We start from the raw sequence: 26040 nt of genomic DNA, 5'->3' as shown, positions 1-26040 counted from the left end.
TATATATATATATATATATATATATATATAAATATCCTTTTATATAAAAATCCTTTTATATATATATATATATATATATATATATATATATATATATATATATATATATATATATATATATATATATATATATATATATATTTATATATATATATATATATATATTAAGCAATTTTTTTTCACCTGTCTAACTGTTTAACTATACAATGACTTGCCTAATTACCCTAACTTTAAGCTGTATAGACGTGTCTTGAAAAATATTTAGTAAAATGTTATTTACTGCCATCATGGCAAAGATAAAATAAATCAGTTATTAGAAATAAGTTATTAAAACTATTATGTTTAGAAATGTGTTGAAAAAAATCTTCTCTCCATTAAACGGAAATTGGGGGAAAAAATAAACGGGGGCTAATAATTCAGGAGGACTAATAATTCTGACTTCAACTGTACATTCCAATGCAGAAACAGAATCGAGTGCAAACTGACCTCCATCATTTCCGCTCACTATGGAGTAAACCACAGTAGTGTTGACGGCGACGGCCAGAATCAATCCCACCGGCGTCGCGATAGGTGCGTTTTCACTCACCGGACTGAACCTGCACACCACAAACACCGGATCAGCATTTCAACACCTATCAGTCACAGCATTATTACTGCAACACCAACATCAGTCATTCGTGTTAAACAACAGAGCAGATCATAGACCCTCGACACCCCCACACAAGACCTGCACAACCAACACAAAGACTCGGAGGTGACGAGAGTTAATTACTGCATTCAGAAAAGCGCTTCTGATTCGCGACTCTGTAGAAAAATCCATTTATAAAGCTTTTGTCTTCAACATGAGGTGACCTCTGAGGCCAGTGGTTTTCAACTGAATGGTCAAAGGCCTATTCTGATGAAAACAGAAATAAACACACACAAAATAAAATAAAAAAGCTTAAAACGATCAAAGTACAAAACTATCACCCATGCAGTAGTTTGCTTAGATATATAAATAAATAGACTGTAAAAAGGAGCTACTTTTCACATCCTTTGTTAAAAGCTACACATGAATATGTAAATCAATGCGAATTCACTGTCATTTGTAAGAAAGAAGAGAATTTATGTGATGCTAACTTGGAAGTTACATACAGTAAACAAATGAAAACCTATCAAAACTTTAAAAACTATCATCCATGCAGTAGTTTGCTTAGATATATAGATAAATAGATTATTAAAAGGAGCTACTTTTCACTACCTTTGTTAAAAACTAAACATAAATATGTACTGTAAATCAATTCAGATATATTGTTGTTGATAAAAAGGAGAGAATTTAAGTGATGCTAACATGGTATTTACATACAGTAAACAAATGAAAACCTACCAAAAACTGTCAAAACTTTCATCCATGCAGTAGTTTGCTTAGATATATAAACACACTACCTGACAGAAATCTTGTCATCGATCCCAGTTGTAAGAGCAACAAATAATAACTTGCCTTCTAGTTGATCATTTGGAAAAGTGACAGAAGGTAGATTTTTCCAATGAATCATCTGTTGAGCTACATCCCAATCATCACAACCCACATGCACCCAAGATTCCCATAGAAATCAGTCAAGTTTGGTGAAGGAAAAATCATGGTTTGGGGTTACATTCAGTATAGGGGTGTGCGAGAGATCTGCAGAGTGGATGGTAACCTCAACAGCCTGAGGTCTCAAGACATTTGTGCTGCTCATTACGTTGTAAACCAAAGGAGAGGGCAAATTCTTCAGCAGGATAGCGCTCCTTCAGCAAAGAAGGTCAAGGTGCTCCAGGATTGGCAAGCCCAGTCACCAGACATGAACATTATTGAGCATGTCTGGGGTAAGATGAAGGAGGAGGCATTGAAGATGAATCCAAAGAATCTTGATGAACTGTGGGAGTCCTGCAAGAACGCTTTCTCTGCCATTCCAGATGACTTTATTAATAAGTTAACTGAGTCATTGCAGAGATGTATGAATGCAGTCCTCCAAGCTCATGAGAGTCATACACAATATTCATTCTTTTTCCACTGCACCATGACTTTATATTCTATACTGTACATTTTTTCTATTAATTACCAAGACTTTTGTCTAAGCAAAGTCAGACCTTACTGTCCTAATTAAATAATTAAAAATCAAGACATTATCATATTTTAATTAGGCAAAATAAGCGTACTTTAGAAGTCTTTGCCTTTCATATAAACCACTTCTGATGCCAAATTATCAACTAGAAGTCAAGTTATTATTTGTTGTACCTAAAACTTAGACTTTTGTCAGGTACTGTAGACTATAAAAAAGAGCTACTTTTCCATCCTTTGCTAAAAGCTTGACATAAATATGTAAATCAATGCAGATTCACTGTTGTTTGTTAGAAGGTGGAGAATTTAAGTGATGCTAAGATGGAAATTACAAACAGTAAACAAAGGAAATATTAAATAGATACAACTGTGAATATGGGTTCTTATGCAACAGTGTGTGTTGCCACAATTGTGTTTTGAAATGGCATAAAAGTACCAAAATTCAAGAGACATTTCTCAAACAAACACTCCAAAGCATTCAAACCCTTTCATATATTGTTGAAAATACATTCTTGCTTTTATTCAGCAAGAGTGGATGGGTATTTGAAGTACTTTGCTTTTCTATGACAGTTACAATTCAATACAAATATTAAAGCCAGCAATATAAAGTATATATGCTACTTTTTTAAAGTTAAATAATTAAATCCATTTTGTTTTTGTTATAAAATGAGTGCAGCAATGTTCCTAAATGCCTCAACCATTGGAGGTCAAGTAAAACCAAAGACAGAGGAAGGTATTTTTTTAGTTTTATGCCAGACACTTACTGAATAAGAAGCACTTGGTGTATTATGAGTGCACCATTTGTGCATATGTTGCTCCCACACACTAAGAGTTTCTTTAACTAGAGGAAGAACATGGACATTTATTTGACGGTTCATTGACTATTTATGTTGCTAAAGGCATTTGCTATGGGGGTTGATTACAGAAAAATCCCATGAGCACCATGTGTGAAATAAAATAAAATGTACTGTAAATTTAACATTACTGTAAACTGTAAAATTTAATATTTTGTTAGTGATGTTGCAGTTAAAATATGTTTAAATATGTTTTAAATAAATTCTAAATAAGTCTCTAATAAGGCCGTGACGGTGGCACAGTGGGTAACATGATCGGCTCACAGCAAGAAGGTTGCTGGTTCAAGCCCCAGCTGGGTCAGTTGGCATTTCCGTGTGGAGTTTATATTTTCTCCCCGTGTTGGTGTGGGTTTCCTCCAGGTGCTCCAGTTTCCCCCACAGTCCAAAGACATGCGCTATAGGTGAATTGAATAAACTAAATATCCTGTAGTGTATGTATGTGAAATGCAAGAGTGCGAGGGCATCTGCTGCTTAAAACATGTACTGGATAAGTTGGTGGTTCATTCCGCTATGGCAACCCCTGATTAATAAAGGGACTAAGCTGAATAGAAAATGAATGAATGAAGAATTATTGTTTTATTTTTGAAACTAGAATCGGCCAAGAAAATGTAATGTAATGTATGTAATGTGTGTATTTCTATAGTGCATTTATCATATATGGTCATACTCCCAAAGCACTTCACACTCATGAGGGGTGTATCTCCACAAAACCCCTAGTGCGCAGCATCCACTTAAAAGATGCGACGACAGCCACACAACAACAGCGCCAGTGCGCTCACGACACACCAGCTACTGGTAGAGAGACAGTGATTGAGCCAATTGAGTGAATGGAAATAATTGGGAGGCCATGATCTGTAAGGGCTAATAAGAGGAATTTGGCAAGACACCAGGGTTACACCCCTTTACGAGAAGTGCAATAGAATTTTTTTAACAATCACAGAGAGTCAGGACCTCAGTTTAATGTCTCATCCGAAAGCTAGCGCTCACTGATAGTATAGTGTCCCCACCAGTATACTTGGCATTAGGATTTACGCAAACTGCAGGTTGAGTGCCCCTTGCTGACCTCACTAACACCACTTCCAACAGCAACCTAGTTTTCCCAAGTGGTCACCCATTCAGGTATTGACCAGGCTCAGCCCTGCTTAGCTTCAGTGAGTAACCAGTCTTGGGCTGCAGGGCGATATGGCTGTGGCACCAATTTCAATCTCAGTCGATGCATTTCGATTTGAAAAAGCTAATATTTTGAAGTATGCTGGTTGCTGGCACACATCTATGTCCACAGTAGAAAAAAAAATACTATGCAAGTCAATGAGTGCCTTGAACCAGCATTCTTCAAAATATCTTCATTTGTGTTCAGCTGAAACTCAAATCAGTTTTCAACAAGTGAAGAATGTGTAAATCATTACAGAATTAGCATTTTTTGGGTGAACTAACCCTTTAATAGCTTCAACTATTTTTTATGCCACACAATTGTTATAATTTATAATAACAAACAATGTTTCTTACAAACCAGATCAGCTTATTAAGTGGAAAGGATGAAAAATAAGCAAAATGTGTCAGAGTTCTTAAGGTTACGGAAGTGTCTGTGCTTCTGGACCACACGCCAGCCATCAGAAGTGTGTGTGCGTGACACTCTCATCTCTATTGTCCACCAGTCAAAATACAGTCATCACTGAGAGATCTCCACAAAGAGCTACTGACTGCTGGGCTTCTGTGCTCAATAAACGGTGTGAAGCTCTCTGAGACAATAGGACACTGCCACAGTCAAACACAGTCAAACACTACACTGACAGCAGGAGCCCAGGTCATGCTCAAATCTATGATTCACAGAGGAAAGAACAGCCAGAACCTCAGAGTAGGAAACACACACACACACGCACACGCACATTATTATGCTACACGCACAGCACGCACACATCCTTGTACTGTACATGTACTGCATTATAAGGACTCTCCGTAGACATAATATATTTTATAATGTATAGTAAAAACTGTAGTATATATTTCATGGTGACTTTTTTGATTGTCTTGGACTTCATTGACACTAATCAACACAACTCCTACAAAAACACATAATTCAACATATGCTAAAATTAAACAATCACGAAACACCAAAACACATGTTTTGAGCTGTTGACAGTCATATATGTGTCCCACGCTGCTAAAAACACTATTAGGACACACATATTTCACAAAAAAAGGGAAAATTGGTTGTTTTTGAGTTATTTCGAGTAAATTCGTTCTTCTGGTTTGAAACAAATTTTTGAAGCTACGTCACGGCAATTAGATACTTGCGTGTGATCTAGCGTGGAGAGTGGATGTCTCTATGCGAGTACATCGTGACGTCTCTGAGTGTGCAGCATTAATTCATAAGAAAGACTTGGTTCAAAACAATCAGCGCGCTCCATTGTGTATGAGGTACAACTTCATTAATATGCATGATAGCTTCGAAGAAAGTTTTTGCAACCCAGGCTCATTCTAAAAACCGTAGTCCTGCGGATGTTTCTGTAGACCGCGATATATGTCCGGGGAGGTACGTATTTGTGCAGTATTTGTTTTCGCGAATCCGCGATAGGCCGCTGTGCATGCTTTTTTTCGCATCTTGAACATCGGTCGCGAGCACAACCGTTCCCGCGTAAACCCACAAGAGGCCGCTGTCGAATGACCGTCCGTTCAACTGGCTGAATGATTTACTGGGCTACCCGTCAATCGGCCAACCCACCCTCCTCCTCCTTTCCTAAACCCAAGAAGTTTTACCAATTGACCCGCCCCCCCGCTTACTTCCCTAAACCCAACCAACAATTTACAAAAAAAAAAGCGGTCCCGAAAAAGAAAAGCCCTCATCTGATTTTTACCACAATTTCGGATTTTACCACATTCTCAGCCTGTTATGAACTTGTTCAATTTATTTTTTGGATTCTGTTTTTGTTTTACCTGATTTCTGGAACTGCTCTTCCCCGGATTCGAACCCGGTCATCTAACAGGACAAACTGGTTGCGGCGGGAAAGCCCTCCACATGAAGGTAAGCGGTCAGCTGGCAAGTACGAAAGGAAACGGCGTCACACCGCCCTGTAGCGTTCGCTTAAAAAACTAAATGCAGCCGTACGTACCTCAGGCTACAAAATTTGCAGTCTCCAGAAACGTCCACTACATTTTAAGAATGACTTTGGTTGAGTTTTTACCTGTTACAGAGTTCAGATGGCAGAGAGACGCCAAGTTGTGTTGCCAAAACAAGAGGAAGAACAAAAATTTGGAGACATGGGTCATCCGTGTATTGTTTATAAATGTGCTACAACAAAGGTTTTGTTTCCATTTTTCGCTATGAGAGCGCAGCTGGACTACAATACATGCAGCTGGATTACAATACATGCGCCACGCGACAGGAATACGTTTGTAAGGAACATTTTTTTCCCCGAGAGCTTTTCGGCTCCAGTTGGTGTTGATTGTCCTGTCTCTACAGATTTGGTAAGTGGGTGTGATCGGTGTTCTTTGTTTGTGTATTCAGATGGCAAAGTTATCTAGTATCGTCAGCAGTACTCTTTAAGTTTTTAAAGACATACCTTAGTCAAAATGATTTAGTTACTAAGTTAGCAGTACGTTAATATCACTGCAATATTATAGTACAGCATTATAGACTGAAAGATCCTCTGTAAATGCTGCTCTCCGAATGTAAACATGTAAACACCTTAAACTATTACCGCCGTGTAGGATTTGTGCTGCATTTTGTGACAGGATAGTCCATACACACATGGCTTTCTGAAGCTACCTACCGAGTGCATCTAAGTAATCGAGAAATGCGGAGGTTTTTTTTCTCCCATTCACGGGTGTGATATCAAACATTCCATTAAAATTACACTCTTCCAGCAGTTCCTCGCATACAATATCTCGTTTGTCATGGGGGGCATGCATGAAAGTGAAATGAAAGTGAAAGTGCCAATATGCAGTTAAAGCCGAAAAATTTATAATTTGGCAAATCATTTGATTACTATAGTCCATATAAACACAGTCTGTGTTTGTTTTGCCTCGGTGAAGATCAGCACGTACCCAAACGGAAACTCCCATTTTTATGCAATACATTCCCTCTTTCCCTCTCCGACACTCCCACCTAAACAGAGCTGGACACACCCACTTTCCTGACTTTTTTCACACTAGAGGTGTAAAAACACCCTGCTGGCCCTTTAAATAAAACAGTAGGCAAGATTGTAAAATGCAGTAACAAAATGAAGTAAAATATACAAATTTTCTCTGGATTTCAGCTTTACTTTCAGCTTTCTGATATAACTTTAGCTGTGATGATTTAATTAACATGCTGACATTGTGCTCTGCTTTAGCTCTCAGACAATTTTGCACCATAATAGATAAGCTTAACTTTATGCAAATGAGTAGCATCAACACATGAAGAGTTATAATGAAAAATGATGCATGAAAAAACCCATGATGGAATTGCCATAATCTGAATGAGCTTGATTCATGCATAAAACAGCAATATGATGCACTTCTGTGATTTAAATACAAGCACTTTTCTTCACAAATGTTCATTTTTACCAAGAAGAAAACGAACGAATTAGAATGATGTGTTCTTGCTACCAGTAAAACATCCCAGATGTGTTTTTATCAAATAAAAAAACAATGGTTTATTGATAAATTGCTCAAATTCCCAATGCTATAAGATCTGATTAACCCATCAGCAATAAAACACCCACCAATAATAAAACAAATACAAAACACAAAGCAATGAATAAAAACAAAATGAAAATGAAAAAACAAAAGCACACATAAAAACACAAAACAAACAAATAAACAAAAAATTTGAAAATCAAGACAAAAAACAAAACCAAAAAAGGAAACGAAATAAATACGAAACAAAAAACAAAATGGAAACGAAGCAAAAACTAAATAAACTAAAAAACTAAAAAAAAAAAACACAAAACAAAATAAAACAAAACAAAAATGCACTAATTTAAACAAAAGTAAATTTGGTCCTTGACAATAAACAAGGGAAAAAAGAAAACAAGAAACATAACAGGCATAAAAAGAGTAACCAAACTAAACTAAGCTTAACTGTATGAAACTTACTCTATGAATGAAGCAAATATTTAAACTAATAATTACTGATAAACACAAAATCAAAACAAACAAAAACAAAACCAATAAAATCAAACGAGTTCACAAAATGAAACATAACACAAAAAAATAAAAAATAAACACAAAACAAAACACAAAAACAACAAAAACACACACAAAAAACAGAAAATAAACAAAAAACAACACAAAACAAAAAACACACAAAAAAACAAAATGAAAAAAATGAAAGAAAACAAACAAAACAAAACAAAATAAAACAAAAAAAAATTAAACAAATACGAAACAAAACAAAACAAACTCAAAAACAAAATAAAACAAAACAAAAAATTTATTAACTTAAACAAAAGTAAATTTGGTCCATAACAATAACAGTGTAAAAAGGAAAACTAAACTAAACTAAACTAAACTAAACTAAACTAAACTAAACTAAACTAAACTAAACTAAACTAAACTAAACTAAACTAAACTAAACTAAACTATTAAATTAAAATAAATTCAAGTGAAGCAAACATTTAAGCTTGATAGCTTGCACAAATTCTAGAGGCTTTACATGGGATTCAATTAACCCAGCAGCAATAAAACACCCACCAATAATAAAATCACTTATGATATAATCAATGCATGTATGAACAGTTCATCAGAGCTCATTAATAGTTAATTAAACCAGTGTTAACTCATCATCAGCAATCAATGACACTGAAAATGAAGATCCAGCTCTCATCATTTCTGCATTCTTCAATTTGAGCCCGAAAGGCCATTGCGCATGCAGTCTATCAATAATCCATTGCTTTTAAGAATTTTCGTCAATTGAAACTCAAGGTCTGCTGTGATCTGACATAACATGTCAGTGTTTTAATGACTGGGACAGGATAAGTGTGAAATGTTGTTTCATCTGCCCTGAGGAAAGCCAATTTAAACTTTTAGACATGCCATGCTGTTTCATGTCTGGTGTCATAAACAGTTCAACTCCTGAACTGTGTTAATTATGTAAGGGATGGTGTACAAATGGATGGTCATTACTGCAAAATAAACCCGACGGTAAGATCAAACTCTAACATGCAGAGCAGAAAGAGGAGACTGGATTGTCTGAATCTAGTATTATAGAGAGCAGTGCGTGTAATATAATAATGTTTATAGTCTTCAAGCGGCTCATTATGGGCGTGCGGAAACACTAGGGCAGTTGATATCAAATGAAACTGAAAAAATGACCAACATCAATCCATGGAACAGAGCAATAAAACAAGTTCTACACAAACAAAACAAAACAAAACAAAACAAAACAAAACAAAACAAAACAAAACAAAACAAAACAAAACAAACAAAACCAGAAACAAAACAAAACAAAACAAAACAAAACAAAACAAAACAAAACAAAACAAAACAAAACAAAACAAACAAACAAACAAACCAGAGAAACAAAACAAAACCAGAGAAACAAAAAAATCTGAGAAAAACAAAACAAAAATAAGAAAAACGAAATGGAAGAAAACTAGACAAAGCAAACAAAAAATCAAAGAAACAAAACAAAACAACAAAACCACCAAAAAATCTGAGAAACAAAAACAAAAAAATCTGAGTAACAAAACAAAAAAATCAGAGTAACAAAACAAAACAAAAAAAACAAACAAAAAAACAAACAAAAAAACAAACAAAAAAACAAACAAAAAAACAAACAAAAAAATTAAAATAAAACAAAAAACAAAACAAGCAAAAAATCAGAGAAACAAAACATCAGAGAAACAAAACATCAGAGAAACAAAACATCAGAGAAACAAAACTAAAAATAAGAGAAACAAAACAAAAAACAAAAAAACAAACAAAAAAAAACTAAAAAGAAAAAACAAAACAAAACAAATGAAACAAAACAAAAAACAGAGAAACAAAATAAACAAAAAAACAAAATAAAGAAATAAGAGAAATAAAACCAAACAAAAAAATCTGAGAAACAAAACAAACATACAAAAAACAAATAAAAAACAAAATGAAATAAAAAGCAAAGAAAAAGACAAAAAAAAAAAAAAAAAAAAAAAAACAGCCATGAAAATGATTTCCCAAAACAAAACATAACACACACAAAAAAACAAAAAACAACAAAAACACAAACAAAGTACAGAAAACAAAACAGACCCATAAATCGAGTTCATGAAACAAAACAAAAACAAAACACACACACAGACACGCACGCAGGCAGGCAGGCAGGCGGGCGGGCAGGCAGACACGCACGCATGCACGCACGCACGCACGCACGCATGCACGCACGCACGCACACACACACACACACACACACACGCACACAAACAAACAATATCAATCAAAACAATAAAACAAATTAAAACTAAAGTAAACTAAACTAAATGTATTTAAATGAAGTAAACATTTCAAAACCAATAAACAATAACAATCAAATAAAAAGTAATAATAAAAAAACAAATACTATATATTGTACAGTAGTAATCGTTTTCACGCATTACACTGTTGAGATCAAGAGTAATGGAGAAAACATTTAAAAAACAGTAAATGAGTTTGAAGTAAAAGTTAGTTAATGACTTAAACTTAAACTTAAAATACTAAAATTATAAAATTTATAAAAATAGATTTCTCTAAAAATAATACTGATTCTGTACAGTAGTAAACACCCCATCGAAAAACACCCGCATTAAGCAAAAGCTAATTTAGTCTGTAGTAAAAAGATAAAAACAAAGTAAAAAGATAAAAACAAAGTAAAATAATAATAATAATAACAGTAATAATAATAATAATAATAATAAGAAGAAGAAGAAAGAAAGAAAGAAAGAAAGAAAGAAAGAAAGAAAGAAAGAAAGAAAGAAAGAAAGAAAGAAAGAAAGAAAGAAATGAGAAGATAATGTAAAAGTCTGCAGTAACAGATGTAAAACTAATCCAATTAAATTAATACAATTACAATACAACTAAAACTGATCAATGGAATCAAATAAAATAACAAAATAACTAAAAAGTACTATCGAAAACAGTGGAGAGTAAATATAGAACAGTAAATACACAGTACAGTAGAGACATACCATACTCTCCACAGCTGAAGATAAAACTATTGCATTAGTTTCAGCAAAAGAACACAAGAAAATAACAAACACACGGACTTTTGATTCTTTGACACTGTGAAGAGTTGAGATATTCTTTGTTCTCATTCTCGTCTTTCTCACACACCCACAGACATGCAAATACACAAAACACACATACTGTATGAATAATTCAGTCTGATGAGTTTTACAAAAAATAACACGCTCGGGTCAATTTTCAGCACAAAACAAAAGAAAATAAAGCATCATGTGCACATAAAACACTGACATGTTGACAATTAAAAGCATTTTACAGTATTATATGATATTCAGAACTACTGATGATTTAATAGTTGATATTGAAGGAATGAGATTAATTATTGAGTACATGACAGTTAATTATGCACAACATATAGAATAATAAACCATATTTTTGGTATGAAATTTGGGTGAAATATGACCCAGACATGTTGGCAGGTTTTGTAAGAATGATGTAGTTTTAAAAAAAAGAAGAAGAAAAAAAAAAGCAGGTGTCAATGTGACAGAAGCCGAGGGCAAAACACACGTTGATGAAGACGAGCTGTGACAACACAACAGCAGAAACACACTCTCACTGGTAAACAAACCTTGACTTGTTAGTTATTAAACCTGGAGAATGTATGAAGTGCTACAGGGACCTTATTTGGGAAATATAATAACATACTAGATCAGACAGAACATAACTCTTTCAATCTTACAGCAATGCAGAGATTCACTCCCAAAATATTCACCATGTTGTATTGTGTCGCCTGTATATTTCTGACAGATTTGAGTGGATGGATGGATGAATGGATGGATATAAATACATAGATATACATAGATAAATAGATAAATAAAAAAATAAAATAATAAAATAAAATAAAATTAAACATGAATGTTGAACTGTAGGCCTACATAAACTCAAAACAGAGATTTTTGATTACCTTAATCCAACTAAAGTCATAACTGAACTAAACAGAAATGGAATTAAGACGTGGAGTATGCAGATATTAGTGGCATTATTGAAGTAAACACCACAATCAAACTATTGCCGTCATGTAGGGCTTTTCGCCATTATTTTCTGACAAGATCGACACACGCAGCTTTCAGTAAAGGACCGCACACACACACACACACACACACACACACACACACACATTGCGAAATGCAGAAGTTTTTTTCTTTCCATTTGGCAAACATTTTTAATTTCCATAACACTCTCACCAGTCCTTACTCCTTATTTCAGACAGGTAGATAAAAAGTTAAAAAGTTAGATAAAAGTTAAAAGTTAAAGGTAAAGTAAAGTAAAGTAAAGTAAAGTAAAGTAAAGTAAAGTAAAGTAAAGTAAAGTAAAATAAAAGTTAAAGGTAAAGTAAAGTAGAGTAAAGTAAAGTAAAGTAAAGTAAAGTAAAGTAAAGTAAAGTAAAGTAAAGTAAAGTAAAATAAAAGTTAAAGGTAAAGGTAAAGTAAAGTAAAGTAAAGTAAAGTAAAGTAAAATAAAAGTTAAAGGTAAAGGTAAAGTAAAATAAAAGTTAAGGTAAAGGTAAAGGTAAAGGTAAGGTAAAGTAAAGTAAAGTAAAGTAAAGTAAAGTAAAGTAAATAAAAGTTAAAGGTAAAGTAAAGGTAAAGATAAAGTAAAATAAAGTAAAATTTAAGTAAAAGGTACAAGTAAAGTACAAGTAAAGTAAAGGTTGAAGTTAAAGTAAAGTAAAGTAAAGTAAAGTAAAGTAAAGTAAAGTAAAGGTAAAAGTAAAAGTAAAGGTTAAAGTAAAGATAAAGTAAAATAAAGTAAAAGTTTAAGTAAAGGTACAAGTAAAGTACAAGTAAAGTAAAGGTTGAAGTTAAAGTAAAGTAAAGTAAAAGTAAAGGTAAAACTTCAAGTACAAGTAAAGTAAATTTAAGGTAAAGTGAAAGTGAAAGTAAAGTAAAGTAAATGTAAAAGTAAAGGTTAAAGTTAAGATAAAGTAAAATAAAGTAAAAGATTAAGTAAAGGTACAAGTAAAGAAAAGTAAAGGTTGAAGTTAAAGTAAAGTAAAGTAAAAGTAAAGGTTAAAGTTAAATAAATTGAAGTAAAGTAAAGTAAAGTAAAGTAAAGTAAAGTAAAGTAAAGTAAAGTAAAGTAAAGTAAAGTACAAAACAAGGCAAAATAAAATAAATATAACATTTATTCATTTTCTTTTCGGCTTAGTCCCTTTATTAATCCGGAATTGCCACAGTGGAATGAACCGCCAACTTATCCAGCACATACTTTATGCAACGAATGCCCTTCCAGCTGCAACCCATCTCTGGGAAACATTCATCCATTCTTGCAGTCACACACATACACTACGGTCAATTTAGCTTACTTTAGCTTATGTCTTTGAACTGTGGGGGAAACCAGAGCACCCGGAGGAAACCCACGCGAACACAGAAATGCCAACTGACCCAGCCGACACACTTTATATGTTACCATAAAACTACATAAAAAAACAATAAACATTTCAGAAAAGTGTTTTAATATAATGTTTAAAAATATTTAAAATATGTAAAACTTTTATATATATTAACTATTTGCCAATTTAGTTATTTTAAAACAGTCAAAGGGTGAAAAAAATATTATCATAATTTTTTATCATAAAAATTATTATCATAATTACAAAGTAATGTATTTAAAATTAAAAACTTATAACTAACTTAGTAATAAGTAACAGAAAAACAGACACTTTATTTAACAGTTGTTTTTAACTATAACTATTAGTTTCATACAAAATGTTCTACCTTTTCTTTAACCCTTAAAATGAATTTGCCATTTTATTTGCTTCTATACCTTTCAGACTCTAAACATCTCTCTCTATATATCTTTTCACATATAACTTAATGTATATTTATATTCTTCAATACACTAAAGATTCCTGAGATATCTTAGGGAAAGACAGAAAAATACCAGATTACATAATAAAGGATATAAATCTTTTACCAAAATATTCCTACTGCAGGACATCTTCCATTGCAGTCCCTGAGCCGAATATAAGAAACATGTATTTGAATATCTTTAGTTATGATAAAATGTGTCAGCTAAACATGACTGGATTTAATAAACAATACATGACAGCGCTATGGGCATCTGAAATGACAGCCCTTTTTCTCTTGTTAAAAACAGCGAATGCAAGTTTTATAAGTCTTCATTTAACCCGTTTTAATCCAGCGCTGTTTAATCAGATCTCTAGAGTTTTCTGACTGAGCCTCTAATGAGGTCTATGGAGAAACTTTCTCTTGTGAAGTGTACTTTCTGCATAAGTCAACACACACATGAGCGCGCACACGCTTTCAGAAACGGACTTCACACCGCATAACATTACAGCTGAACGGGCTGAAAAACTCAAATCCCACTGGTGGAAAGAGACAGCGTACAGCTTTATTATCTTCTCAGTGGACACATTGGTTACAAAACCTCCATTTTGGACTAGAATATGATGCCAAAAGTTTCATTTTGACAAAATATTCCAAGAGATTAAAACTGTGCTCAGACCAAAATGTGCTTTTATTAAGTTTATAAAATAAAATAAAATAAAATTTTCAAAATAGTATATGATCACACACACACACACACGCACACACGCACACACAAACACACACACACACACACACACACACACACACACACACACACACACACACACACACACACACACATATATATCACAGTGCAGTGCAATGGGCTGTATATCGGCTCTGGTGGGAGGCGTGCATTGCTTTGGTGCCCCCTCCAGTGATGAGATACAGCCCATTGCACTGCTACGAGTGTGATATTGTGTTTATACAACAGTTTGACGGAATAATTGTATATATAAAAAAGAGAATCAAACACGGAGAGTCTAAAAACCCTTTTGTGTGAGGAACTACCTTCTTCCGCCATTCATTCTGTACATCTACAGCTGACGTCAGAACAGCAGAAACCGTTGCAACTTCACAAACATCACTTTAGACCTAGTATTTGAATGATTCTCTAGCGTAATGTCTAAAGTGATGACAAAAAAGGTGATATTTGCTGACATGTTAAGATTATAAGGCTAAATGGCATGAAGTGCCATCAGTCTAGAGACATTTCCCAGTATTTCTCTGTTGCAAAAACAGACCCTGAGAAATCCAAAGCAGCGCAAACACTAGCAGATTCCTGTTGTGTTTGCAATAAGGAAAAACGCTAAACACATGCAGGCATTTCTTTTTTCTTTCTTTTTACCGGACAAGTCTGCAGTAGCGAAAACAGGAGATACATTGGAAACAAACAGATGGCCAACAAAAAAAGTAACTTAGGGTTATACAAAGAGTGGCTAACACAAAATACATACATTCCTGATATGTGAGTCCCATCTCACACTCAATACAATACAATTATGGTTTAAATACAAATTCTCACCTAAAAGCCTCAAAAGAACACTATGTTGTCTAACAACTGCAATATTTGACAAACTGTAGTGAGTTTATTGATCTGCTGTCATTTATATATATATATATATATATATATATATATATATATATATATATATATATATATATATATATATATATATATATATATATATATACAATAAAGTCACTACATACATTTACAGTTGAAGTCAGAATTATTAGCCCCCCTGTTTATTTTTTTCCCCAATTTTTAACACATTTCTAATAACTGATTTATTTTATCTTTGCCATGATGGCAGTAAATAATATTTTACTAGATATTTTTCAAGACACTTCTATACAGCTTAAAGTGACATTTAAAGGCTTAACTAGGTTAATTAGGTTAACTAGGCAGGTTAGGGTAATTAGGCCAGTTATTGTATAACGATGATTTGTTCTGTAGACAGTCAAAATAAAATTAGCTTAAAGGGGCTAATAATTTTGACCTTAAAATGGTTCATAAAAAATTTAAAACTGCTTTTATTCCAGCCGAAAATATAACAAATAAGAAGAAAAAATATTATCAGACATACTGTGAAAAATTCCGTGCTCTGTTAAACATCATTTGGGAAATATTTAAAAAAGGAAGAAAAAAAAATCTACGGGGGGCTTATAATTCTGACTTCAACTATATATATATATATATTATTATTATTTTTTTTTTTTTTATCAATTCATCATTTGAAGAATGATGGCAACACATTTTAAAAAAATTATGTGCCACTCACCACTAATTAATTAATTAAAAAAATAATAATAAATAAATAAATATTTTTGTAATTAATTGTTTTCAGTCAATTCATCAATAAAAGAATGATTGGAAAATGTTTGGCCGGGTATGTTTTATACAGGGAACGTTATTTGCAACAATAAACAATAAAATACAACAACAACAACTATATACTCACAAAAAAAAGCTGTATGTAATTATGAGTTAAATGCAGTATAACAGCAAATTATAGTGTGCGTGCATAAATACATTTACTATGTTTTTGTTTACTCCATGTAGTTCTGCAAGTTGCGATGCTAATTTTAGTTTTTTTTGATGTATCAAGGTAGGTATGCAAAGGTCACTCTCTCTCACACACACACACGCACACGCACACGCACACACATGCACGCACGCACGCACGCACGCACGCACGCACGCACACACGCACACACACACACACACACAAAGAGTTACATTTTATTCCAATTTCAGATTTTTTCTCTTTCAAACATTTCAGCTTCCTTACTCCAGTCAATGTCCCATGATCCTTTTGAAATAATTCTGATTTGCTTGTTTACTGCTTAAGTAACATTACAATTATTTTCAATGTGAGAAACAACATTATGCAGCTTCAATAATTTAAGGATTATTTAATGACTAGCAAGTTCAAAAGTACAGTGTTGATTTTAAATAAATACTTCTACACCAATGTAAAAGTCAATACTGTCACATGGTTGTACATCCACTACTCTGTACTTTCTTTGCAACCAAAATACGCTGTACTTGTAATTTTGCGATTTAAAAAAGCTTAAATGACACATCGTAAGCCATAGATTGATATGCATGTTCATGTATTGTTAATATACACAGATAAATGAACTGCTGAAGTCTTTTGGCTGTATATGCAGCAATGCTAATGAGCCTCTGGAGCACAGGAGTTTAGCTCATTTCAGGAACCAGCTGTGATGTATCAATCTTACCCATGAATGTCCGATGAATCTCTCCTGCCTAAAATAGACTGACTTTTTTTTATTCACAATCGCTATGGAAACTGCTGCTATGAGAACATCAGTAGGACTCAAAGATGAAGGTGACGCTTCAGAAAGATCATGTCCTTAAGACAAACCAGCACAGCATGTAGGAGATGTTTGTGCACACTGTCACATACTGTAAGATAACTGTCTGAACTATACCATCCGCAAATCTTTATGCTTAATGCTCCCCCGAAATTATTTTTTGGATGGTGATAGTTTATAAATCTACTGATTTGAATTCTCATTTCCAACCAATGGGAACAAATAATTTTTTGAGATTTCTTTTTTTGATATAGTTTAGTCAGAATTATTATCCCTTCTGTATTTATTTTCCGCAATTTCTGTTTAATGCAGATATTTTCAACACAGTTTGTTCTGTAGACAATTGAAAAAAAATATTGCTTAAAGGGGCTAATAATATTGGCCTTAAAATAGTTAAAAAAAAAATTAAAACAGCTTTTATTCTAGCTGAAATAAAACAAATAAGACTTTCTCTAGGAGAAAAAAATCATAGGAAATACTGTGAAAATTTCCTTGCTCTGTAAAACATCTTTTGGGAAATATTTAAAAAAGAAATAAAATCACAGAAGGGCTAATCATTTTGACTTCAACTGAATATATGCTGTATATTAAGCATTATTCACGGTTTCTGACAGGGTCTTCAGAATCAAATATTCTCTAGGAACTAAACGCCCTGCCGAGTCGGGTTGCCAAGTCTGCTGTTTTTCTGCATAATTGGTCTACTTCTAAACCCTAGCCATTGATGCTATTTTGGTTGTTGATTTTTTCATTCTATGGGTTAAAGATTTGACATATTGCATTAATTAAATTCATATGGCTGCATTGAATTCACACTCAGAATTGCACAATGTTTTCCAAGAATTATGGGGTGCTTATAAGGTATCTGGTGCATATGAAGAGAAAAAGGGTACCACCTATAGGTGGTTTGCCAAGCGCGCTCACTGAAGCACACTAAGGGTGCTTTTACATCTAGATGTTTGTTTTGGAACATGGTGCATTTGCCCAGTCAGCTCAGTTCATTTGGCATATGTGAACAGCACAGTCGCTCTCTGATCTGCCCCAAAACAATCAGTCCAAGATCACCTGAATAAGATGGTCTCAGCTCGATTGAAATGAACTCTGGAGCGGATTGATTGTAGTAAGAAAGCAATACGATCCAACAAACTAACAAATCAGGCTATATCACAGTGTATTATTGATGTGCAATAGGTATATACGGCCATATGAAGAGAGAATTATGAGTAGAGCGGGATGTTATCATTTGTACTGGACATTTGTAATGTCGAATATGAAAGTGAAAGCATGCTAAAATATTAACGAGAGCTGTTTAACTTTTAGGAAAATTGACCAAACTGTAGTCTAGGTTTATCTATTATTTGTCTCTATAATGTAAAGCTTATAATGAATATTTTGAGCCAATGGTTATGTATGAGACAGTCTTAGCTATGATTTACATTTGGTGACGATGTCTGTGGGTGTCACCATTCAAAATTAAAGCGCAGTTTTAAGTTTATAATGTCTTATAACTCATCATCATAAATTAAGCAGGACTTAAAAATAAACAGTGGAACTCTGACCAATGTGAGGAGAGTTTACTCGCATGTGACTTGTTTTAACAATTTTGGTCTGTTTAGAAACTTTGCCATGTGGAAGCGAACCACACCAAGAACAAAGAGCAACACTGTACAGTGTTTAATTGTGAGATGTTTTTTCCAGAAAAATGGAGCGTTAATAAGAAAGTGTCTGGTGCATATGGAGAGGAGAGAGTGTGTTAGCACAGAGCAGAGTGACATATAAGTGCAAGTCGACGTCGAGTGTTAGATAAAGAAACATATTGGACCTAGGCATGGGCCAGTGTAAGATTCTTACAGTATGATAATCTTGAATAAATATATCATGGTTTCACTGCTTTGTGATTACTGCTCTAAAATATATTCTTTTTAAATATCTGGGTAAAAAACTAAAACTTTTCCCCCTTTGAACACAATACTGTATATTTTATTTTGAGAAACATTTAAAATATTTTGGAACAGTAGTTAAACATGTCAGGCTAAATAATTGAAATGAATCATTGACTTCTGCTGCCTTCATTGGTTTCAAAAACACAGATTTGTTTACAATTTAAAATGGCACCTTTTCTGTTGGAGATACTGTATCTTAAAAAACATTTTTAAAAAATCTTACATATACTGTATCATAAGAACGATATAGCAGAAAACGTTGGTGGTTTTAAAACCTTGACTTTTCCAAACCACAGTAAACCTTGATAACGATTATCATACGACGCCTAATCGAACCCATACAAATTCTACACAGAATGTTGCATTTTAAAGTTAAAATCTATTATAGACGCTGTCTGTCATGAGGCAAATCCGGTGACTAATTTTATTTGACATTACATCACATGTGAGTGACAAGAGACTTCATGGGACCTTTAAAACAAATCAACACAACACACTAAATAAGATTTTTACAAACTGTGATATAACTGACTAAACTGCTTCAAATGTAGCTTAAGGATTTAGTTTTAAAGACTGGTTCTAGCAAATACACTTTTAAATGATAAATTAAGCCCTCTCATTAGCGCTTTCTTCAAACCAGGCACATAGACCTCTGACTATGACACTGTTTAACTGTCTGCCTACTACATCTGATCAGCTCTGGACCTTCATTGCAGATTCACTCAACTGGAGATGCTTTAGAAGACATGCAGATGAGAGAAATCCCACAGTTCATTAAGCACTGATCTACATGTGAGATGTGGAGCCTAGAGAGTTTCTTTAGACTAAGAGATTATGAAGTAGGAAATTAACTTTATCTTAATCAGTTTCATCAAGCAATATATATATATATATATATATTATTTATTTATTATTGATTATCATTATTTATTTATAGGATTTATAGGATCTTTATTGATAGGACAGTGGAGATTAGAGACAGGAAAGTGTGGGGAGCAGAGATAGGTGAACTATTGGCCAAAGACCTCAAGCCAGGAATCGAACTTGGGTCATCGCAAGCACCTCGGTGCTACTAGGCTACTCCATTATTTATTTTTTAAATTAACATTTTTTAAACATACACAGTTTCTTTTTTTGTTGAACACAAAAGCAGATATTTAGAAAAATGTTGAAAAGCTATGAGGTGTCACGGTGGCGCAGTGGGTAGCACAATCGCCTTACAGCAAGAAGGTCGCTGGTTCGAGCCTTGGCTGGGTCAGTTAGCATTTCTGTGTGGAGTTTGCATGTTCTCCCCGTGCTCACGTGGGTTTCCTCTGAGTGCTTCAGTTTCCCCAACAGTCCAAAGACATGCGCTATAGGTGAATTGAATATTTATAGGTGTATGGGTGTTTCCCAGTGATGGGTTGCAGCTGGAAGGGCATCCACTGTGTAAAACGTATACTTGATAAGTTGGTGGTTCATTCTGCAGTGGCGACCCCTGATTCATAAAAGGACTAAGCCAAAAAGAAAATGAAGGAATGAATGAAAACCTGTCACCACTGACTTCCATAGTTGTTGTTTTTGTCCTTCTATGAAAGTCATTGGTCACAGGTTTTCAGCCTTTACTAAAATATCTTCGATTGTGTTCAACAGAATAAAGACACTCAAAGGTTTGGAACCAGCAGATGGGGAGTTAATAATGAGTACATTTTAATTTTTAAGTGAACTATCTATCCCCTTAAACTAACTATTATTTATTAACTAGTTCAATAGATTTTTATTCTTTTTATAATAAGTTAGCTCAGATTCTCTGTTTTTAATATTATTTGGCTTGCTTTTTTGGGGGGGTCAAACTCAAACTTTAAAAATATATTTTTCATTATCATTACCCAAATTACTCATCATTACACAATCCCTCAAAAATCATTCTAATAAGCTAATTTGATGCTCAAGAAACTATTTTAATATGATCAATTGGAGTATCAAAATGAATTGCTTCTTCAATGCATCGCCATGCAGATGCGGACAATTCGATATTGGTTCAGTAGTAGATCATAACTGGTTATTACGTACTAATGTCATGAGCTACAGTATGCCGTGGAAGAATACTATGGCGAACGAGGCGCTGCAAAGGTAATTGTGCACTGCTTGTGAGTTTGGTGGACAGTCTTTTACTGACACTGAAGAAGATAAAGCACATGAGCCACTATTTCACAACTAGGGAGAAAGTGAAAGCTATAAAACTCCACCTCTGCCTCTCTCTCTCTCTCTGTCTCAGTTTGGACATTTGACCTGCTTTCCTCTCCTCTCGGCTGTTAAAGCGATACTAGTGGATCCAAACACAAATGTATCTGTAGTGCAAGTTTTCTTCACCGCATCTATTATGGATTACCTGTGATAACAGCGCATTATGTGGATATAGGGCTCTATCATACACCTGACACAATAAGGCGCAAGACGTGTTTGGCATGATTTGTTGCTACTTTCCTGCGCAACACTAATTTTAAAGTTTTGTGCTATGTTGTTTAAATATCAAATCTATTTGTGCCACTTTGTGGACTCATGGGCGTGCTGGTCAAAAATAGAGCTGTGTTAAGATGCATTGGTGCGTTGCTATTCTGAGAAACTAAAATAGACTACCTAAAATTGGTCTAAAGTCCAACGCAGGGCACGTTAGTTGTGCGCCTATGCAGGTTCAAACGCTTAATACACACAAGATGTACAGCAATACACAAATATCTTTACATGTGAAAAGAAAAAAATGGATTAAAATGTTACAAAAATTATTATTCAATATAAAATCCACGCCCTCCATAGCTTCTTCATGTCAGGAGGCTTTTTTATTTTTATTTTTTATCTTTTTTAATTTGCAATTATTATTATTATTACTATTATTATTATTATTATTATTATTATTAGCAGTATTATTATTATTAGCAGTATTATTTATTATATGCATATCTATATATGTTTTGATAAAAACAAGTTTAGATTTGTCCATCTGTCGGGTTTTATCAGTTTGCTGGAAATTAGAACTGAATTTAGAAATAGTTTTGAAACAAACCTTTGCACTTAAACTAAATATTAAGGATAATGGATGGATGTGTTACAACAGCGCTTCCACGAAAGTAAAGGTGTAAAGAATAAAAGTAAAGAGAAAGTAAAGAGGCCAAATGGAGGCAGCTTGTTCTTTATCCTCACTCTTACAGATGATCTGTTTAACTGTTTTATCGCTAGTGAACCATTCAGTTTTTCCACTTACAAACTTGCCATGTAGATAATAAATGCGCCACAACTGACTCTTAAAGGGAATGTGAGATGAGATTGGTTTAATGAACGTTATGTTCAAAACACACCCATAACTTATTAACAGATTAAGCACAACCCTGTGAGACCATGCGCCAGGGCGCAGAGTGCATTTTTTCGTCCTTCAAATAGCAAAAGTGGATTTGGACATGCCGTTAATGCTTTTGTGCCATGCGCTTGACTTTGCGCCTAGATCGTTAAAATAGAGCTCATAGACTGTAACTAAGGCAGTTCTTCCCAAGTCACTCATTGGTGAACAGCACGGACAGTTTCAGAGCCAGTCGCAGCCCTTTCTGTTGAGCGGGTGAACACAATGACCAATCATAGGAGTGTAAGAACTCGCTTGACAGCGCTCAAAAAGCAAGTGGAATAATATTCACATTATTTTATTTGCTATAAATGCTCATGTTGCGTTCTGTGCCTGTATTTGAGTTTTGTTTAAAACATTCAAAAAGAGCAGGTACAATTAAATGTACAGTTCATATATCTGACTACTTGTATTAAAGGACAAAATTGTGTTACAAATAATATATATAAATATAAATCTATTTATAGACATTAATAAACAAAAACTATTGTTTTCAAATAAATAAATTAGTTGTGAAGAAAAAATTCTAATTGTGTATGGAAGGCATCATCAATGCACCGTGATATCAAATTGAACTGAATTGATAGCATGATAATCGTTACCAAACCAAACCATGAGCCCAGTCTAGGTTCACACCCCTATAATCAATATTGAAAATTGTTCTTCTTCTTAATAAAACCTCAGCCATTTGAACAGCAGTGTTACTCTTAACAGGATAATAACCTCCAGAAGAACAGCAACATCTATTATTTTCATTGCCACTACACTTACAAAAAAATTCCCAGCTCATGTTGAAGACACGTTCATGTTTCAGCACAATGTATCAGGGAAAATTCCTGACTTTACTTGTCTGTACTTGTACGTGTGACCATTTCCTGTCAAGGTTTTATTTTGGACACCATCAATAATGACTGACAGTCCACACTCAGTCTGACAGAAACAGATGAGGTCTCGGAGGTCTGTCTGCTAGAGCAAACAAGACAACTCAATGCTGAAATCGCTGGTGTCACCTCTACTATACACAATACAACACACTGCATAAAAGGCCATATTTTAGGAGTTTAAATGCTTTCTGAAGACAATGTATGTCTTACGTCACCTTGAAAATTATACAGGTGTGCTGTAAGAAACCCTTACAGCTCACCAAAACCTAGAAGAGGATTGTTTTTTTTCTGTTTTGACTATGCTATTCTTGGAATCAAAAGCTTTTCCCTGAATTTTCTGCATGAAGGAGAGAGAAAGCACAAAATAAAATCATATATTCTCTCTGACCAGAAGAACAACACTTTCTTTCTCCTGGATACATTTACAATGAAAATGTGGCGAGTATGAAAGAAAGAAAACAATAAGAATACGAGCATGAAAGACAAGGAATTAAAAAAAAATAGATGTATATGAAACTTCTTGCTTTGCATATTTTGTTTACAGGGAATTACATTACACATCCCATAATAAAAGGTTTGATATTAATATATAAATACAATTATGTGTTCATTTTGATTCATTATTATGGGGAACCAATTGGATGAACAAATTACACTGACCAGCCACTTTATTAGGTACACCTTACTAGTACCGGGTTGGACCCCCTTTTGCCTTCAGAACTGCCTTAATCCTTCGTGATAGATTCAACAAGGTACTGGAAATATTCCTCAGAGATTTTGCTCCATATTGACATGATAGCATCACACAGTTGCTGCCGATTTGTCAGCTGCACATCCATGATGCGAATCTCCCATTCTACCACATTCCAAAGGTGCTCTATTGGATTGAAATCTGGTGACTGTGGAGGTCATTTGAGTACAGTGAACTCATTGTCATGTTCAAGAAACCAGTCTGAGATGATTCACGCTTTACGACATGGCGCGTTATCCAGCTGGAAGTGGCCATCAGAAGATGGGTACACTGTTCTCATAAAGGGATGGACATGGTCAGCAACAATACTCAGGTAGGCTGTGGCATTGACACAATGCTCAATTGGGCCCAAAGTGTGCCAAAAAAATATCTCCCACACCATTACACCACCACCACCAGCCTGAACGGTTGATACAAGGCAGGATGGATCCATGCTTTCATGTTGTTGATGCCAAATTCTGACCCGACCATCTGAATGTTGCAGCAGAAATCGAGACTCAGCAGACCAGGTAATGTTTTTCTAATCATCTCTTGTCCCATTTTGGTGAGCCTCTGATCTTCTGCTGCTGTAGCCCATACACCTCAAGGATTTATGTGTTGCGTGTTCAGAGATGCTCTTCTGCATACCTTGGTTGTAACGAGTGGTTATTTGAGTTACTGTTGCCTTTCTATTAGCTGGAACCAGTCTGGCCATTCTTCTCTAACCTTTGCCATCAACAAGGCATTTTCACCCACAGAACTGCCGCTCACTGGACATTTTCTCTTTTTTGGACCATCCTCTGTAAACCCTAGAGATGGTTGTGCTTAAAAATCCAAGAAGATCAGCAGTTTCTGAAATACTCAGACAAGCCAATTTGGCACAAACAATCATACCATGTTCAAAGTCACTTAAATCACCTTTCTTCCCCATTCTGATGCTCGGTTTGAACTGCAGCAGATCAGCTTGACAATGTCTACATGCCTAAATGGTTTGTTTTACTGCCATGTGATTGGCTGATTAGAAATTTGCTTTAACGAGCAGTTGGACAGGTGTACCGAATAAAGTGGCCGGGGTGCATATAAAATGTTTTAATAAAAGGCTCATTAATCAAATATCTAATCAATCAATTACATAAGAGCAGTTCAACGCATTTAGGCAAGAAAAGTACTACTGTACATTGCAAAAAAAAAGTTGCCTGTTTTGACAAGTCTTGATTTTTGCTCCAACAAACCAGAATTTGGACTAAAAATGCCTGGATCCACCGTGCCTCGTATCAATGGTTCAGGCTGCTGATGTGTGCAATATTTTCTTGGCACACTTTAGGCCCCTTAATACCAATTCAGCATAATTTAAACGTGACAGCCTACCTGAGTATTATTGCTGACCATGTCCATTTCTTTATGTCCACAGTGAACCTATCTTGTAATGGCTACTTCCAGCAGGATAATGCACAATGTCAACAAGCTCAAATCATCTCAATGTGGTTACTTCGATATGACAGTAAGTTCACTACTTAAATGGGCTCTACAGTCACCAGATATAAATCCAATAGAGTGCTTTTGGATGTGCTGGAATTAGAAATTCTACATGGATGTGTAGCTGACATTTACATTTATACTGTATTTACATTTACTCATATAGCAGACACTTTTGCCCAAAGCGACTTACAGTTGAGGAGGCATTCTATGATTCAACAAGAAGAGGCAATACACAATAAGAAATGCTAATTATAGTTATTACAGTTATAGTGCTTGAGTTATGAGGAGTTTTTGTTTGTTTGTTTGTTTTGTTTTTAGAGAGAAAAGTGTTTCTACAGGTGGATTG

General features: G+C 34.4%; 1 protein-coding gene across 1 annotated transcript in view; it reads right to left on the bottom strand.

The window, feature by feature from the left end:
• pcdh15a (protocadherin-related 15a) overlaps positions 1-26040 on the bottom strand; it is a 412430-nt gene that overhangs the window by 64523 nt on the left and 321867 nt on the right. The window contains exon 18 of the mRNA XM_056471438.1: positions 487-596. Within this exon, the coding sequence (XP_056327413.1) occupies positions 487-596 (110 nt within the window). The remainder of the gene's footprint in view (positions 1-486; positions 597-26040) is intronic.

Source organism: Danio aesculapii, chromosome 13, assembly GCF_903798145.1.
Source record: "Danio aesculapii chromosome 13, fDanAes4.1, whole genome shotgun sequence".
NCBI classification, from domain to species: domain Eukaryota; kingdom Metazoa; phylum Chordata; class Actinopteri; order Cypriniformes; family Danionidae; genus Danio; species Danio aesculapii.
The sequence above is the reverse complement of the archived record's forward strand: the minus strand, read 5'-3'. Positions and strand labels throughout refer to the sequence as shown.